This window comes from Sinocyclocheilus rhinocerous, unplaced genomic scaffold (assembly GCF_001515625.1).
Source record: "Sinocyclocheilus rhinocerous isolate Xijiao unplaced genomic scaffold, SAMN03320098_v1.1 scaffold836, whole genome shotgun sequence".
Taxonomy (NCBI): Eukaryota; Metazoa; Chordata; class Actinopteri; order Cypriniformes; family Cyprinidae; genus Sinocyclocheilus; species Sinocyclocheilus rhinocerous.
The window spans coordinates 64306-83250 of NW_015648109.1; the positions used below are offsets into that span (position 1 = coordinate 64306).

The window sequence follows — 18945 nt, forward strand, 5'->3', positions numbered from 1 at the left end:
AATGTAAAAGTCTGTGAAAGTGATTTTGTGCCTCTTTGAGATGGCACAATAATACGTCGTTCACTTGCAGATACAGGTGCATCTCAATAAATTAGAATGTCGTGGAAAAGTTCATTTATTTCAGTAATTCAACTCAAATTGTGAAACTCGTGTATTAAATAAATTCAATGCACACAGACTGAAGTAGTTTAAGTCTTTGGTTCTTTTAATTGTGATGATTTTGGCTCACATTTAACAAAAACCCCCCAATTCACTATCTCAACTGATAGTGCTGAAAATAATTTATTGAGATGCACCTGTATTTTACCCCACGGAACGCGATCGGGCTAGTTTTGAGCAGCAAATGGACGGTTTTTGTTGTGAAAAACCTGGCAACCCTCATTGATGTCATTATAATACGTGCGATACAGACCTCACAGGAATATTTTATTTTTAATTTTAACAAAACCCGTCCGTTTTCTCCAAAACGAAATTAAAAGTTTGATATCAATAATTTTAAGATCATGACCGTGTGAGGCGGTTTCTGTGACGTCACGCGCGGGGACTTTGAAAATAAGCGCGAGGAGGAAGCGCTGTTTTTTTTTTTTTGCTGCTTTTTTTTCCCCATAATCATACAAACATATAAATAAAACTCTACTCGTTTGTGATATACCTCATCATGGCGCTCCTGACTCCGTACAGTAAAGTGCCCGAGCTCGTCTCGCTGATGCTGTTTAATATAGTCTAATATAACAACACAAATTAATCTCAATGTTTTTATGTGTATCGTAATAGCTGGTTGAAAACGAGGAGGAGCTGCAGTCCAAACTAGCCACAGTGCGATATGAGAAAGATTTCAACGTCAATGTGTGAGTGCATATAGTGTGTGTTATTTATTATTATCAATAATAATAACAGTTACTCATAGTTATTTTTATGCTTAAATGGACGGGAGGATGTATGGAATAATAATTATTAGTGTAAACAGCCACTGATTTAGTAGTGTTTATAGTGAACCTGCTGTCAGAGCGCAGGTACTGCTTCCTGGTCACTGATGGTGAGCAAGAGCCTTATTCAACAATTATAAACATGCACGCACTCATTTTTGTCTCATTACAGTTTTTCACAAAAAGAAATGAACTGTACTTTTGAAAAATGCATTTAAAGTCAAATGCATTCAAAAAAGTTTAAACATGTTGCTTTTTATTTTTATTTATTTATTTTTTGCTAATGATATCACACAGATCAGGGTTTTAATCTGTTTTCACGTGAGTTCCGTTTTGGTAACAATGTAGCAAAATAAATAGTTGATCAAATGTTTCTTTGACATTTGGTTTGAGCTTGAGATGAGCATTTTCTGAAGGTCAAGTGCCTCCTTTACTGATCATTTGCTTAAATGGCGTGATTTTAATGTTTTAGAAAGCAGTCTCTTCTGCTCAACAGAGCTGCATTTATTTGATCAAAAATACAGTAAAATTGTGAAATATAATTGCAATTTAAAATAACTTTTTTTATGAGAATCTACTGTAAACTGTAATTTATTGCTGTGCTCAAAGCTGTATTTTCAGCATCATTACTCCAGTCTTCAGTGTCACATGATCTTCAGAAATCACTCTAATATGCTGATTTGCTGCTCAACAAACATTTCTGATTATTATCAGTGTTGAAAACAGTTGTGCTGACGAATATTGTTGTGGAAACTGATACATTTTATTTTTTAGGATTCACAGATCAGGCAGACAGCGCATTGCTCTCTCTGTCTCAGATGGCGTGAACACAGCAGCCGTGCGGCTCCTCAACAACCTGAAGGTGTCCGCGGGAATGTCGCCCATAGCAACCACCGCCCTCTATTTGACCTCTCTGACCCGCTGCTCGGTGACCTCTGACCTTGAAGAGGACTGAGCTCCAATATGATCAATTGAGAACTACATTAAGACTCGGCTCATTACTTTGAATTTCCACACAGGAAAGACAAGTTGCAGATAGTCACATTGGACTGCAGATTAGTTCAGGTGGGTGTGACCCTTATTTTATCGTCAGTGTCCATGAATTTTACCTTTTCCGTGGGACTTTATTATCTACTGTGTGTTTTTATGGCTGCCCGGCATTTATAGTTAACTCTTGTACTGAGTTAATAAAACCTCCAATCCAGCAGGGGGAGCCATTGGGTAGCGAATTAATCACTCCTAACACGTTCCACAAATTACTATCCCTTTACAATATTTATAAATCAAATAATTGATTTTAACCAGATTACTGTACTGTTTTTAATGTGCTATTTAAGTCCTGTTTCTCATAAAAAAAATTAGTACAATACTAGTAAAAAGTTTTAATGTATGGTGAGTTTTTTGCTATTATTATTATTATCATTCCCTTGTTTTCCCAGTTTTAATAACTTAACTATTATTCTAAAATAATAATAAAAAAATGAGTAAATAAGTCCACAATTTTGACTGGTACTGAACCTATCAATCAATATTGTTCTTGCCCTAAAATATCTTAATATCCAATAATTATGTCAGCCAAAATATTTCTATGGTTAGGGAATGTTGCAGCATTTTTCTTGATGTTTTGACAACTAAAATAGTTCAACAATGATTTGTAAGATTAAATATGCTGTCTACTCCAGTGTTATTTTAGATACTGTTAGTTTATTGATAGTTTGAATTAGTTTTTATTTTTGTATTTTCTGTTTTTATCTTAATTTTCATTTAAGCTTTATTAATTTTGTTGTGTGTTTTAGTTATTTTTATTACATTGTTGTTGTTGTTTTTTTAATAATGTGTATATAGATGTTATTCATTTTTTCAGTTTTAGTTATTTTATTATGTTAAGTTAAACTAAATGAAAATGGTAAGTATTTATTTGGCAATATAAATGTACTCTATACCTTTTAAAAAACTTTTTTTCAAAAATATTTTGCTATGTTTCAGTTAACATTTAATTTCAAGTAGCAAAAATGTGTGTGTGTGTGGTTTTTATTAATGGTTTTAGTTTCAGTTCACTGTAATAACCCTGTTCACCTCTTTTTGGTGCACCACAGTAACCTCGTCCCAGAATGCTCTGTATTCTCCCTCGACTCTTTTGCGTTTCTATGACAACCTCACCTGTTGCAAACCAATCCCGTCGTTAACCCGAGTCCTGAATAATGGACTTTCTTTACGAAGAAATGACAAAAAGGCTTTCTGGCATCTTACCTTCTCTCTCTCTCTCTCTCTCTTTTTTAAATTCCTTGTTTTATTGTTGTGATTATTTTTTTTCTTTTCTTTTATGTAAAGCACTTTGAATTACCATTGTGTATGAAATGTGCTATACAAATAAACTTGCCTTGCCTTGCCTTGCCATCCATCAGTAAGTGTCAAACACCTGAAATCACGTGTCCTGGTGAGGAAAGGTTATTTTAGCTGCTTTAAAACAGTATATATTGTGAAAAGCGCACGGATTCTGGGGTCCAAAATGTCAGTCCAAGTACACAACTCTAAAAATTGACTTGATACCTGGAGCAACTGGTAACTGCAAAGCAAGACCCCAGAAACAATCCAGAAAATGCTTAGTAATGTGTTAAAAACCACAACGAAAATTCTAGCAATGACACAGCAGCGTGTTAAAAACCACTTGGAACGCCTGTGGCAACTGGATAGAAACATCCTAGTAGCCAGCAAACTCTAGCAACCATGTAGAAACTTGTTAAAATAGCAACGCCCTACCAACCATCCAGAAAACTCCAGCAACCATATAGCAACATGTTAAGAATCACTCAGAACACCTAGCAACAGACTAAAATTGTTTTATATTGTAAAAATCCCTACAAATAAAATTGACCTGACACTTACAGGGCTTAAAGGGGTCATATGATGCGATTTCAATTTTTCCTTTCTCTTTGGAGTGTTACAAGTTCTTGGTGCATAAAGAAGATCTGTAAAGTCGCAAAGACTAAAGTCTCAAATCCAAAGAGATATTCTTTATAAAAGTTAAGAGTTAACCACACCCTCCTAAAACGGCTCGTTCTAACACGCCCCCACATACCTACCTCACTATGTGGGAAGATTTGCATAACGCCACCCAAATGTTCACGCAAAGAAAGAAGGCTTAACTTTTATTTTCGCTGTAGTATTGTTGTTGTTGCCGTTGCCATGCACTGTGCTTCGTTGTGAAAGCAAAACTACTTTGTATGGTCTTCCAAAAGAAGACGATATCCACTTTCTCATGCCTGAGCCCAACTAAAGCAAACACTGATCTCCATGATGGTGGCATCATTTTAACCACTAAAACATCAACATCTGATCCTCTGTAATTCTCAATAACAGCAGGTGTTCATCACTAATGCACAATCATCATTTATTTAGTCACTTAATTATCTCATTAACTTTAACTCTTTGAGGACTTGGGATATGACTCGAGACTCGTTTGTGATTTGAAAGGAATGACTTGGTTCCTCCTCTGGTGAAATCAGCTGCTGAGTTCATGGGTGGAATAAACATATAGCAGGACTTTTACTTTCTGACCCCTGGATTGTCCACCTCTGGTCCCCACTGGATGCAACAAATGCCTCGTTTATAATGGGTTTTAATGTTTTTGTCTCGTCGCTCCGGCCGGACACGGCATCACAGTATGGTGAGGGGTGGATTTAAACATCGGGTTTAATCATGCTGAAACGTCACAAGGCCGTTGGCGCCCTCTGCAGGTAATTGTTATAATACATAAAATGTAGTTAAAGGATATATTCATGAAAAAAAAGATCAGTTTGAATAAGGAAAGCCATAGCTTTACCAATAACCAATAACTTTGCCATAGTATCCTTTCAAATGTTAAAGTTGCCACAGTCATGTGCTGCAAACACCCCCCTATTCCCTATTTTGACTGAGATTTGCGTGATCAAGCACCACTCTATAGAGAAAAAAAGGTCTTGCAGTGCTTATTATTTATTATTTCAGTGTGTCTGTGTGTTTGAGCATACGTGATCAGCTTCACGTTTGATGAGATTATCATCAAATGCCTGCGCTATAACAAGTCTTATTCTGAGCTGATTGTGAGCTTGTGTTTGGATGTGTCTCTCTGGAGAGCTCCAGATATCTGCTTTCCTGCCCTGCCTCTTCCTCTCACAGTAATACAGGATGACACTGAGCTTCCTTACAAACACACACACACACACACACACACACACACACACATCCAGTCGGTCAGGAGAAGGTCAGAAAGTCCTCAGAACAATGCTGGTATTGAGGAGGAGAAACACATCAAACCGACGATTATAGATGTGCTGATTGTAGAGCTCAGAGGAAACTCTCAGTGCTCAGAAGATGCTCTGTTTTTGCTCAGGAGACTTTCATTTCAGTGTCACCTTTGTCTCAGATATTTGTCTTAGAATTTCTATTAATAGAAAAACACAAGTAATTCAATAACTGCCATACAGTATGAGTACAAACAGGGGGTTTTAATCTTTTAGTTGCCAAAGAACTGCAAATATGATGATCCTCGTGCAAGAGACCCCCATCCTACAGTTTAAACAAGGCTGCTATATATTTTCATGAATAAAGACCCAATTTATACTGGAAAAATGCATATTATAAATATGTATAAAATATTATTTGGTATTAATTTTTAAGTGTATTTTTATTTTTCATTATTAGTTTAATTTATTGTAATATATTTGTCATTTTTGATAAGACAGTGAAAATACAGTTATATGAGAGTTACAGATAACTACATTGTCTGCAATTCATTAAACCCATAGAATATAATGATGTTATGACAAATATGAGAAATTCGTTATGGAGGTGTCTTTGTTCTCCACAATTTAATTATTTAGGTAATAGTGCATCTGACCCGATCTAAATAGTTCTGTCTTAAATCAGAATATGTTAGAGTATTTTCTTTTTTTTTTGTGTGTGCAAAAGTTATGGCTCTACACACAGTATTATATTTTCTAAAGGAACATTTTATCGCAGATTTTTCCATGAATGCATTATACTGAACTAACTGACCATCTTCATCTATCAAATCGACAACATAAAGAACTTTTCTCTCAAACCTTTATTGTTTAAATAGCATCTTCCTATTTATTTTAATAATTCTATTATTCCACAAGATGGCTTAATGTGATGTAAAGTTGTGGGTAAATATCATTTTCCAGTATTGCAATATCTGTTTGTTTACATTTGAAAGCTTATCAGGCAATTTAGAAATCTCGAAATCGCATTTCAACAAAAATTCTAACCCACCAACTCTTTTAAATATAGACTTTGGTATATGAAACCAAACTGAATTAGGCTGTGTGAAATAAGATTTAATCCAGTTCAATGATCAGGCAAGTTTAAGATATGATGGTGGTCCGACAGTGAGCCTGCAGTGGTGGTCCGATATCTGGAAATCTGATCTTACTATCTGGGCTTTTGTTTACAGTTTGGTCCCCCTGACTTTGAAAATGTCTCCTGTGTCCCTGCTGCCAACAATTTAAGGCAGCAGTGACCGTGACCGGCTGCAGATCAGCCCACAGTTTTCTGAGGATAAAGATTTCTGGGAAATACAGAAGAATATAAACAAGAAGTCGAGGTTTAGCAAAGTGTAAGGGTCATAAATAAAGCTCATTCCTGCCCCAGATCAGCTCAAATGACTTTAGCATGTGATTTCACAGCAGCTTAGAATAAAGCACTTGTCAAACAGACCGTAAACACATTCAGGCGTGATCCGTGAGATGATTATAAACCACAAATACAACTCAACTGCAATCATACTGCAGCTATAATTCAACTAATATGACTTTTTGTGATAAAAAAAAAAATCTGCAGTGAAAAATTATTTTAGTTTTAATTTAGTTTTTTAATATACTTCCTTGTTTTTAAATAGCATTCTATTTTTTAATTATATTTTAAAATAGCAACATTTTCTATTCAAATTCTAATCCTATTATTTTTATAGAAATAATGTGAAATATTCATGGGGGGGATTTGTCACTTATTTAGTTTTCCAACCTTTTCTCAAAAACATTTTAAATTGTTTAATTTTGTCTTTTTTATAATATTCAGTAGTGAATGACAAAGGTGGACACTTTTTTTAATGCATGAATGACAAATAAAGGCACACGATTCAGTTTTCTGCCGTAAAGCGTCATTTATTAATAAGTGTTGCTTTATAAAAGCGAAGCAAATGATTTATAATGCAGATTAAGTATATTAAGTAAGACAAAGCAAGTGTAGAGAAGCAAATATCTATGGGCTTTCAAAATAAGAGAGGCATCATTGGAATTAAACTATTTCAATTGTCATTTCCTCCCAAATTAAAAAGGATTTTATTCATGTGCAATCACTCAAGTGCAATTCCAATGAAGTTTAGTCCTAATCTGAGGCGCCATGACATCATCAGATCAGCTGACATTCTAAACCTGACGTGATTGGCTCTGCTCATTCCAGTTGACTTTCATCATTTTGAATCTAACGCAGATGAAAGCGAGGCTGTGCGGGGCTATACACGCGCTGTAGAAAGATCACGTAATTTTCACAACTTTCAAAACTGTTTATGGAGTTTTGTCTACTGAAAGTTTAATGCTGAACGATCAGCATGTTGTCAATCCATCAAACGCGCTGTACTTCAGCTCCAGCCTCGTTTTCATTCCCGCCAAAATTAAACATGGCGCTGCCCTGACAAAAATCTCTGAACACAGTTGCATGTTTATTTTTTATTTGTTTCCTATGGCTAGTTTTGTTCATATTAGCTGCACAGTAACTTCTGTTCAGTAATGGCATTAACAAGACAAGCGCTTTTTCTATGATCCCGCTGAGTTCGCAGAGTTCGTGACGCTCAGCGTGTCGTTTAACCGTCGAATCCGATCTCCTCATAGTAGAGGGCGATGACGTCGATGAGGTGGTCCATGACTCTCTCGAGTGCGCCCTGTTTGGCCTTGTCCAGATGCGCTTTCTTCACCATCACCTCCACCAGCACCTTAGTGATCAGCTGTCGAGACACACACACACACACACACACACAACCAGAGGTGGACAATCCAGGGGTCAGAAAGTAAAAGTCCTGCCATATGTTTATTCCACCCATGAACTCAGCAGCTGATTTCACCAGAGGAGGAACCAAGTCATTCCTTTCAAATCACAAACGAGTCTCGAGTCAAATCCCAAGTCCTCAAAGAGTTAAAGTTAATGAGATAATTAAGTGACTAATTAAATGATGATTGTGCATTAGTGATGAACACCTGCTGTTATTGAGAATTACAGAGGATCAGATGCTGGTGATTTATTGGTTAAAATGATGCCACCATCATGGAGATCAGTGTTTGCTTTAGTTGGGCTCTTGACACATTGCTGCATTAAAAGCTCGAGATAACAGATGAGCTTACACTTTTTGCTTGTAAGTCTCTAGATTGATCATCATGATGGTGTCTTTCTTTGGTTTGTAGACTGACGTTCAGCTATTTCAGAACTGCAATTAAGTTCTATTAAACGAATGCCACCGTAATGCTTAAATACTGGAAAAAAGAAGAACAATATTGTTCAGGCTTTTAGACTTGAACACTCATCATACGATCCTCAACAGTGGTGACAATAATTATTCATACTGCAGTGCAAGATGGGAGTTTTTACTATGGTGTTACCCAGCATGCATTGCAGCATTAAGCATTTTGTTGATTTTCACCATTGTTGAGATTCATAATCTGAATCTCAACAATGCTCACTGCACATCACTGCTTTACAACACCACAAGCAGTGTTACAGAGAGAGATCTAACACAAGAAGTCAAGGGTCAAGAGCCCAACTAAAGCAAACACTGATCTCCATGATGGTGGCATCATTTTAACCAATAAAATATCAGCATCTGATCCTCTGTAATTCTCAATAACAACAGGGCTGCGTTCAGCCTCGACAAAACGGTGCAAAACGTTGTTTAAACGGAAACGGTGGTGCGTTGAACACTGTGTTCTGATGACGCAAGAGTTGCAGCTATGGCAGCTGAGAAGGCCATTCTTTGTGTTCTTTTTGAAGAATTTGCGGAGCCTGATGAAATCGGTATAAATACGTGTTTAATACTGCAAAATACACTCGATGTTACAGTCCCTGCCCTTGCCCTCCAAATAAAAAATAAAAGCCTGCAAGTGATGTCGCTAGCGGAAGCGCAAGTGTCTGAGAATGCAAGCCTGAGAGCGCAAGCGCGAGGCTGCAGCCAGACCCTTCTCCTTATTTCACTCCTCTCTTCACTGCAGACGCCTACTCTTGCCTTCATTTCAGGCGAGGTGAGGCGCATCTCAAACAAGCCTAATGACTTGGTTCCTCCTCTGGTGAAATCAGCTGCTGAGTTCATGGGTGGAATAAACATATGGCAGGACTTTTACTTTCTGACCCCTGGATTGTCCACCTCTGCACACGACTGACTGTTAATGTGCGGAAGTCCGAGTGTATCTAAGAATACCTGAAATCTGTCAGCGTGCAAATGAAAGGAAGAGGCCTAATGAGTTTCCTCTACTGGCAACAATTTAAGGCAGTATGATTTTATCCAAAACTGATGTGTGTTGTGAATTTTTAGTATCATGTTGCTAGCTTGATAACATGCTAATGTCAAAAGTGAAATCTGCTATTTTAATTCTAGTACTATTATTTTTTATAGAAATAATGTAAAGTATTTCTCAAAAACCTTTTTGCAATGAAATATAACTGTTTACTTTTAAGTTAAATTTTCACTTTTAACTAGCTGTCACGTAGCTGTTATGTTTACAATATAATATATTGTATATATTATACAATTCTTTAATGATTTAATACTTTTTATTATTTTATTGTGTATTTTATTATGTATTTGCCTTCCTCAAAAACATTTTGCTGCGAAATGTAATTTTGTCAATTTTTTTGCAACAAATACAACTTTTTACTTGTAAGTAAAATTTCCATTTTTATTCTTCATATTTTATATTATATATGTTTTATCATTTATTATTTATATTTAATAAAATAATATTTTTATTATTGAAATATAATATAAGCTAAAGCATTCAAAATCAGTCACTTATGAGGTGAGTTCCCAGATAGCAACATAGTGTCCGGCCCACATCTGGCACATGTGGAATGATGATCTGGCCCACATCTGGCACATGTGGAATGATGATCTGGCCCACATCTGGCACATGTGGAATGATGATCTGGCCCACATCTGGCACATGTGGAATGATGATCCGGCCCACATCTGGCACATGTGGAATGATGATCCGGCCCACATCTGGCACATGTGGAATGATGAGGGCGGACCGCTCAAACGTTAGATTTAAACCCCTGTTAATTCTCAATAAGAACTTCTGTAGACCTCTAACAGAAATAAAGTCAGTCTGGTTAGCAATAAGTGAAGCTGGTGATGCTGTTTGTGGAGTTGTTTAATTCTCATCTGCTGAGATCTTCAGAGATTTAATGTCTTTTATCTTCAGTTGATTTCATCTAAGGCTGTGGCTGCAGTCAGTTGTAGTTCTTGAGTTTCTGTTTGTCTCTCTTTTTTTCTGTTCTTCTGTTCTTCAGTGATTTTGCTTGTTAACAAGCCTAGACAAGCTGAGAGGACTCTATAAGTAATATATAAAGATTTTGTGGCTCAGATAAGGCTTAGTGTGGTTTATTTCTTTGCTCTTGGCTGACATGTGGCATTGCTATGTCCTGCTATGTCCTGCTTTTGGCCCAGATCTGGCAAACAGGAGCGGTCCGCCCAAGTGCCATCATTCCACGCTACATGTGGCCAGATCATCATTCCACATGTGCCAGATGTGGGCCGGACCTGGGCCAACACTATGTTGCTATCTGGGTTATAATATAACAGTAATACTATTTTTACTTTTTACATTTTTTAATGTAAATGTTCAATGTCAATGTTCAATGCACATTCTACTATTAAGTATAATGTATTATTTATATCTATCTAATTTATTATTACTATAAGCTATCTAATTATAAATTGTAAATGTTTATTATTTATATATAAATGATGTAAACGTTCAAAACCAGTCACTTGAGGCACTAGGTCAGTTAGGATGCTGTCTATGTAGGCAGTGAGTCAGTTCACTAGGTTTTGGAACAGAGGCCGTAATCGAATGTTCCTGTGAATGTGTCTGTGAATGAAAGTGTGGTTGGTTACCTTGAAGCTGCCGAGGTCAATCTTGTGTGTGTTGGCTTGTGAGGTGTCCAACAGTTCGCGGATTTTAGTGCGATCTCCTTTGGCCTCCAGCAGCTTGCCCAGCTTCCTCAGCACGATCGCGCCCTGGGCCCCCACCGCCGCGTTTCCCTCCAGATCAGACGTAGGGATGTCCTTGAATTTCGGGAACAATTTCTTAGTTTGCGGATACTTCTGAAACAAACTGAAGAGAGAGAAAACATCAGGCAGACCACATTCACATTAATCATGATTGAGTCGGGAACTGACCGGGTCAGAACTTTTCCTCCATAACCCGCGTAGTCGGCCTCGACGTCTTTCCAGCAATTCAGAACCACGTTGTAATCGGCCATGATCCGGTTGTGAGCGGCCATCATCTGCGTGAGAAGACAAACCAAAAAACACACACCTGTCATAGATATCCAGTCAAAATTCTTCTGTGAACATTTCAGGCGTTTGGAATTGCTTTTGCATCATTAAACAAGGCGTTTATGGGCGACGTGCTTCAGTATGTGCCAGTCAGATTAGCACCACATGGCCTTCGCTTGACTCATGACCGGTAATAAGCCACTTTCAGCTGTAAAGCCACTTTAAAACCATATGCATTGAATAAATGCAACTCATATGACCAGTTTATGTCAGGCAGGAGAGCCTATTGACTTGCATTATTTTTTAATTTTGTTATATATTAGCCAAATTAGTACCAATGGTCCCATAAATATATCTTAAAATAGATTATTTTTAATAGACATTCAGGTTTGTTTGCATTTTGTTTGGCTGATTGTTTGCATTCATCAAAATAATGACGATTTGGTTTTAATCTCTTGCCAATTGGACATGAATAGTTTAACTTATTTTGAGTATATTGAAAGTCTTGTTCAGTGGTTTGATGATAGTCACTTACAATTGAACATTGAGAAGACAAAGGAACTATGCTGTGGGAACAAAAATAGGATCGGTACTGCTGGCGTATCATATGAACAAATTACTATAAAAGGTGTAAAGGTAGAGCAAGTTTCACATTTTAAATATTTAGGTACAATCATTGATGACAAACTCTCATTCCAGGAAAATGTGGACCATATACACAAGAAGGCAAGACAGTGTTTAGGTCTACTCAGGAAACTAAGAAATTTTAGCATCGATAGGAGGGTCCTAACCATTGTTTGGTAACATAATATTGTATCATGGTATGGAAATTTAACAATGAGACAGAAAAATAAATTAACACGAGTAATTAATGAAGTGTAGCGTCTGGACCAATCAAACACACAATATATATTTTGTTAGCTATATTTAACAAATACTCTGTAACACCCCTCAGTTAACAAGCCATATGAGGACCTATGAACCCTTCCCCCCGAAATGCGTAACACCCCAGGAAGCCGAAACAGGCCCCTGGTTCAATTCTTAATTGAGGTATTATCATGAGGTATCTTTCTGGGTAGGTGTGTGTACACATGTGTATGCATATGTGTGGGCATACATATATATTGTATTGTATAAATTTTTCATTTTATTTAATTTTTTTGTTATGTGAAATGTGAATGTATAGTATTATCTGTTAGGATGTATTTTCTATGCCAGTGTCAAAGATGAATTTCTGTTCAGGAAATCTGAACAGACAATAAAGTTAAACTAAACTAAAACTAAACTAATGTAGCATCTAATATAATTACTCATTTATCTCTGACGTGAAACCCTGCACTAATGGTCACTAAAGTGCAGTGTGTTGCAGTATTTTCAGTTTGAGGCTCCAGTGATGTGGAAACACTTGAGTGACCTTGAGGACTTCCAGTTTCACTTAATGCTCCAAAGATCCCATCAAACTCTGTGCCACAACCACACACTCCACTGTTGATTTACAGGCTAATAAATGAGCGTTTTAGCTCATTTATTTTACCTTGAACTTTTTTTTTTTCACTACTTTTTTTTAATTATTATTATTAGCACTTTATTAGCACTTAATTGAATTTGGACTTTTTTGTATGTGTTTTTCCCTTTCATTTAAGTTTTTTCCTCTGTAAAAGAAAAAAAAAACTTAATTGATATGATTTTTACTTAAAGGGGTCATATGATGCTTTTTTAAAGATCATTATCAATTTTTTTTTTTTTTTACTAGTTTTCACTTTCTCAACAAATTTTGCCATGGACTATAATACATTTTTTTTTCATAATTTTATCTTCATACTTAGAAGTCTTATTTTACTATTTTACAGTCAATAAATTGTTTTAAAATTATGATTTCACATTTAAGTTTCTTTTAAAATTTTTAATTTTACTAGTTTACCCTTCTCGAATTGATTTTGCACTTTTTAAATACAATTTGTACTTTTTGTGCTTGTGCTTTTTTTCCTTTTAAAAAAAAAAATGACTGGTTTTCACTTTCTCAACAAATTCTGCAACAAGCTATATTTTCACTTTTGAGTTTAATTTTAAACTTTTTAATCTGCAGTTATTTTACTATTTCACCCGGTCTCAGTGAATTCTTCTTGAAAACTATGATTTGACTTTTAAGTTTAATTTAAATTTTTTTTTTATGTACTAGTTTACCCATCTCAAACAAATTCTACTACAAATGATTTTTTAAATGATTTTTTAAAATGAAATCATATATAAATAAATTTTGTTGCTATTACAAACATTTAAAGTATTAAAATAATATCTAAGGTACAGTCTGCTGGCAATCATTTGTATCTTAACTTTTTCACAAAGCAATAGAAAGTCCAGTCAAGCTCCTTACCGATATCAGCGTCCTCTCCGAAGAGCGTGTGACTGGTTGCAGGTTTGGAAAACTCCTCAAATGTGCTCAGATCATCACTTTTTCCCCACTTTCAGCTTTTATACAGCGTCCTTGTGATGTCACTGCCACTGTCCATCTCCGTCTCTTGAAATGTTAACCCCACCCCTCTGTTTGCCCCACCAGCATACAAACACACACACACACACACACACACACACACACACAAACACACACACACACACAAACACACACACAAACACACACACACACACACACACAGGCTTTGCGACAGAAGCCATTTGAGATGCTCTGATTCCATCGCTGTGTTATTCCACAACAGTTGCATTACTGCACAACACACTGCTAGATTTACTTTAAACAGTCATTTTGGGATCATGCCAGAAGTTTGTTTTCTTGTTTTTCCATTTGTGCTTTTCTAGCATTTTCACTTCCACTTTTTTCATGCTCTTCTGCAAGTTCACGTAGTAGGAAAACAGATGAAGCATCTCTGAGTTTGATTTGGGGTGAATGAATGAACGTTCAGGAAAAACAAAGCAATGACCATCACGTGTGCAAACAAACACAGGTAAACATTTATATTTACATTTAGTCATTTAGCAGACACTTTTATCCAAAGCGACTTAAAAATGAGGACAATGGAAGCAATCAAAATCAACAAAAGAGCAATGATATACAAGTGCTATAACAAATCTCAGTTAGCTTAACGCAGTACACATAGCAAAGTTTTTAAAATCATATAATAAATAAAAGAAAATGAAAAAAAAATGTAAAAAATTAAATGAAAAGATAGAATAGGCAAAGAATAGAGCAGCTAGTGTTAGAGGCCTTTTTTGCTTTTGTTAATTGTATAATAAATAACAAGGAAAACAAATAGATGGAATACAAAAAGATTAGAGAAGCTAGTGTTAGTTTCTTTTTTTTTCTTTTTTTAAAGAAAACAAGCAGTTAGTAAATAAATAGAGTGCAAGTCTAAAAGGGGCGTTTTTTTAAGAATAGAATTAGAAAAGAGAGTGCTAGAGTTAGAGGGTCAAATAAAGATGGAAGAGATGAAACCCCTGCTGTTCTCTCTGACAACTTCCCTTTCTCTCACACCCCTTCAGGTTGGAAGGGTACTGGTATTCTCATTTCTAATAATTGGAAATACTCAACCCACTCTTCCCTATGCAATAAAAGTTCTTTTGAGTTTCATGCTGGTAACAGCTCCTGTTAAACTCCATATTGTAATGATTTATCGCCTTCCTGGTCAACTGGGCACCTTTATAGAGGAGCTGTATGGGCTGCTGTCCTCATTCTCTGTGGATGGCAGTCCACTTGTAGTCTTTGGTGACTTCAAAATCCATCTGGAGAAGCCTTACACTGCAGACTTCCACTTCCACTCCTAGCGTCATTCGATCTCATATGGCTTACCACCACAAGCACTAACAAATCAGGCAAACAGCTTGACTTAATTTACACATGCAATTGTATCACAGAAAAAATTTGGTAAAAACTCTAGACATCTCTGCTCATTTCTTTATTACATTTAACCTACATATTACTACCTGTGTGCCACCAATTCCTCTACCAGTTACTTTTAGGCAAAACCTACGCTCCCTTTCACCCTTCCATCTTTCCTCTGTAGTGTCATCCTCTCTTCCCTCACCCACCCATTTCTCATCTCTGGATGTAAATACAGCAACTGACACTTTATGATCCACTTTAACTTCTTGTCAAGACAATATCAGTCTAGACAGGCCAGTGCATAATACCCCTTCTAACCTAAAAAGTGGCCCCATGCATCATCATCTTTACTGTATTTTTGCTGAGCAGTCTTTTGGGTGGCTCACCAATGTACTAGATTTCTCAAATACAAAAAAAAAAAGGTAGGCTTGACCAAAATTTTTGTGGGGAGAAGAATTTATTGAAATGGTAGTGTAGCAGTTCATCAAAAGCGATGTTAGCATGTCTTCCTTCAAGCAATCTTACCCTTGTATGAATCCTAGCTTCTCCCAAAGTTCTGCTTGTGGGATATAATTTTATACCTGAAGACAAAAGGGCTAGAAACAAAGCTGGATCTATCTGCCTCTTTTGACACTGTGAATCATCAGATTCTCCTGTCTGCCATCACCGGATCTGCACTCCACTGGTTTGAATCTTATCTCACAGGTAGTGTGGGGAAAAAGAGAAATTATTGGAGAGTGCTGCAGGAGTAGCAGTGTCCTCTGGTTTGATCCACTTCTCTGTCAGGGCCATGAGGTTTAGTCTTGAATGACTAGCAATAGATGTAATGAAATCTGCTTTGTTTACTGCAGACTGACAATTCCAGAGACCAAAAGAAAAAGAAAGTAGTGTTTTAGCAGATATAGGCAAAGTGCACAGGTTGTTATGATTGCGCTGCCTATAGTGTGTGATGCGTGGTTTGTGAGTGGTAGTAATAGTAGGGATATGGAAACACATATAAAGAGTTGGTCATTAAAACTGAAACAGAAGTGAAGCAAGGTGTAGAAAAGAGGATGAGTCAAAAGCGATCCCTTACCAGTGGTGGAGTCGCACGGTAGAGTCGATGGTCTTTACACTCTTCGGTCTTCACATGAGGAGGGCTTCACACGACCACTGCCATGGTATATTAAACCTTTTTTATACCCGTTTGACAAAATGGAAATTGAATTCAGCTGAACACACTTTACTGTTTATCACAACAAAGGTCTAAGCAAGCGCACGACACTGACAATGTATGTAATACAGTACGAGACCAAACGCAACTTCAGCACGTCTTAAAAACAGCTCTTAACCTCAATAAAATATGAACAATAAGGCATTAAAAGCAGTGCAACCCTGTCGTTGGCCAAATCTGTCCTGTCACCAGACAGGTGTATTGATAGCATTTGTAGAGTGTGTGTGTTTGGATAAGGGAAAAGCCATTCCTCTCCATTTGGACTGGTTCAAAGACAGGTCAAGATCAGCATCCACTGCCAAACCTAAACCTGGCAGAAAAGAGGAAATAAAAAATCACTAGCTCTGAAAAAAGTCACACGCTTTTAAAGTGAAGTGAAACAGTGAAGTGGCATGTGGCCAAGTATGGTGAAATTTGTGCTCTGCATTTAACCCATCCAAGTGACCACACACAGTAGTGAACACACCACCCCCCCGAGCAGTGGACAGCGGTATTGCTGCGGTGCCCGGGGAGCAGTTGGGGGTTCAGTGTCTTGCTCAAGGGTCTCCCCTCAGTCGTGGTATTGAGGGTGGAATAGAGCGCTGGTTATTCACGGTCTGTGTAATGCTTCACAATTTAATTTTCAGACCATATGGTGCAAATGCAAAAATAAAAAAAATGAAACCAAAGGTTCATTTAAAAAAAATTTAATTAAATAATTCAGTTACTTCATAAATGAATAACTGCCATGTTCTCTCCTTTTTTCAATTTTACTTTTGCTAAGTTATGTCTTCATAAATGATAAATGAATAAATGAAATCTAAATGATTTTCTATTTTTACCCTTTTTTACCCATCATCTCCATGATGGTGGCATCATTTTAACCAATAAAACATCAGCATCTGATCCTCTGTAATTCTCAATAACAGCAGGTGTTCATCACTAATGCACAATCATCATTTAATTAGTCACTTAATTATCTCATTAACTTTAACTCTTTGAGGACTTGGGATATGACTCGAGACTCGTTTGTGATTTGAAAGGAATGACTTGGTTCCTCCTCTGGTGAAATCAGCTGCTGAGTTCATGGCTGGAATAAATATATGGCAGGACTTTTACTTTCTGACCCCTGGATTGTCTACCTCTGTCGAAATGCCACTTCAGATGCAGCTTCTGTGTTTCCTCTGCATTGCAAAGATTAATTTTGTCAGTACTGATTTCATTTGCTTGGTAACGGCCTAAATGACTTATTATTCTAATTGACTGATTCAAGTTAAGAATTTGACTGAAAAGATGATGCACAATTTTAGAAAAAATGGCTTTATAAAGGTACAAATGCCCATTAAAGATAAAAATCAATTTAAACTTAAGATTCATTTCTGTCACTGCTGTGAACTGATCACCACACAGAATATGCAGAATATTAAAAACTTTAGGAGTCAGCTGTCCACGGGAGTCCTTATCAACCTTATCCTTATCAGATATCAGCACAATAACACACTCAGCAAAATGTTGTCTAGTTATCGTTATCGATAAAATCCCAGAAAATATCGAGATTTTTTTTTTTTGGCAATATCGCACACCCCTAATATATTTAACGTTTTGTTTATGGAAAAATTAAAATAAATATGAGAAGTGCCCTTTTTCCCACTTGAGCCCCTGCCCCTCAAAATGTCTGTGCAGGTCCCTGCCCACAAGTCCGACTCTCTAACCATCAGGCCATGACTGCCCTTTATGTGATAAAGATTGTTAATGCTTTTAAATCACCAAAAGCAAAACAGAGAAAGAAAAAGAAAGAATGTGCCCTGCCATAAGACCTTTCATTAGTCCGAGAGTTCAGTGATCCTGGACAGAGTATTGCTTTTGACTTGATTATAGCGCCATCTAGAGAACAAACTGATCATGTGCTTCAGTTTGTACATTTTGTGACGCACCTAACGTTAAAGGGGTCATATGATGACTTTACAGATCTTCTTTATGCACCAAGAGCTTGTAACACTCCAAAGAGAAAGGAAAAAATGAAATTGCATCATATGACCCCTTTAATAATAATTAAATAATAATTTGCACACCAGTGCGCTTTCGGTCGATTTACAGTTTAAAAAGAAACGCAGTCTTATTTTAGTAGGAATGTAGATCCGGTGCTGATCATCTAAAAATCATTTAAAAGCAAAACAAAAATGTTCAAATAAACTTTTCCGATTTCTGGCAAAATAAAAGTCATTTGGAAACGCTCCAAAAACATTCTTCCCAATTATCTCCATAATAATATGCTACATAATAACATATTATAGAAATGTAAAATGTAAATAATTATTTACGACATTTTCAAGTTTGTCTTAAAAAAATTAATAATAATAATAATAATAACCGTGTGTCTTCAGTTAGTTGTCTGTTAGGACTTTTATTTTGGCGGGTCGTGCAGCGAAAGCGACCGAAGTTCGCC

General features: G+C 36.6%; 1 protein-coding gene across 2 annotated transcripts; it reads right to left on the reverse strand.

Moving 5' to 3' along the window:
- Positions 1-7079: 7079 nt before the first annotated feature.
- Positions 7080-13977, reverse strand: LOC107709611 (myoglobin-like). 2 transcript variants are annotated; one of them, XM_016514131.1, is made up of 4 exons: positions 13847-13977; positions 11374-11459; positions 11089-11308; positions 7080-7929 (listed from the first exon to the last, which is right to left on the reverse strand). In XM_016514131.1, the coding sequence occupies exons 2-4, from the start codon at positions 11454-11456 to the stop codon at positions 7789-7791; spliced, it is 444 nt and encodes a 147-aa protein (XP_016369617.1). In that variant the 5' UTR covers positions 11457-11459; positions 13847-13977; the 3' UTR covers positions 7080-7788. The 2 variants fall into 2 exon arrangements, with proteins under 2 accessions (XP_016369617.1, XP_016369616.1); XM_016514130.1 differs by having other exon boundaries at positions 11374-11480; positions 13847-13976.
- Positions 13978-18945: the final 4968 nt, after the last annotated feature.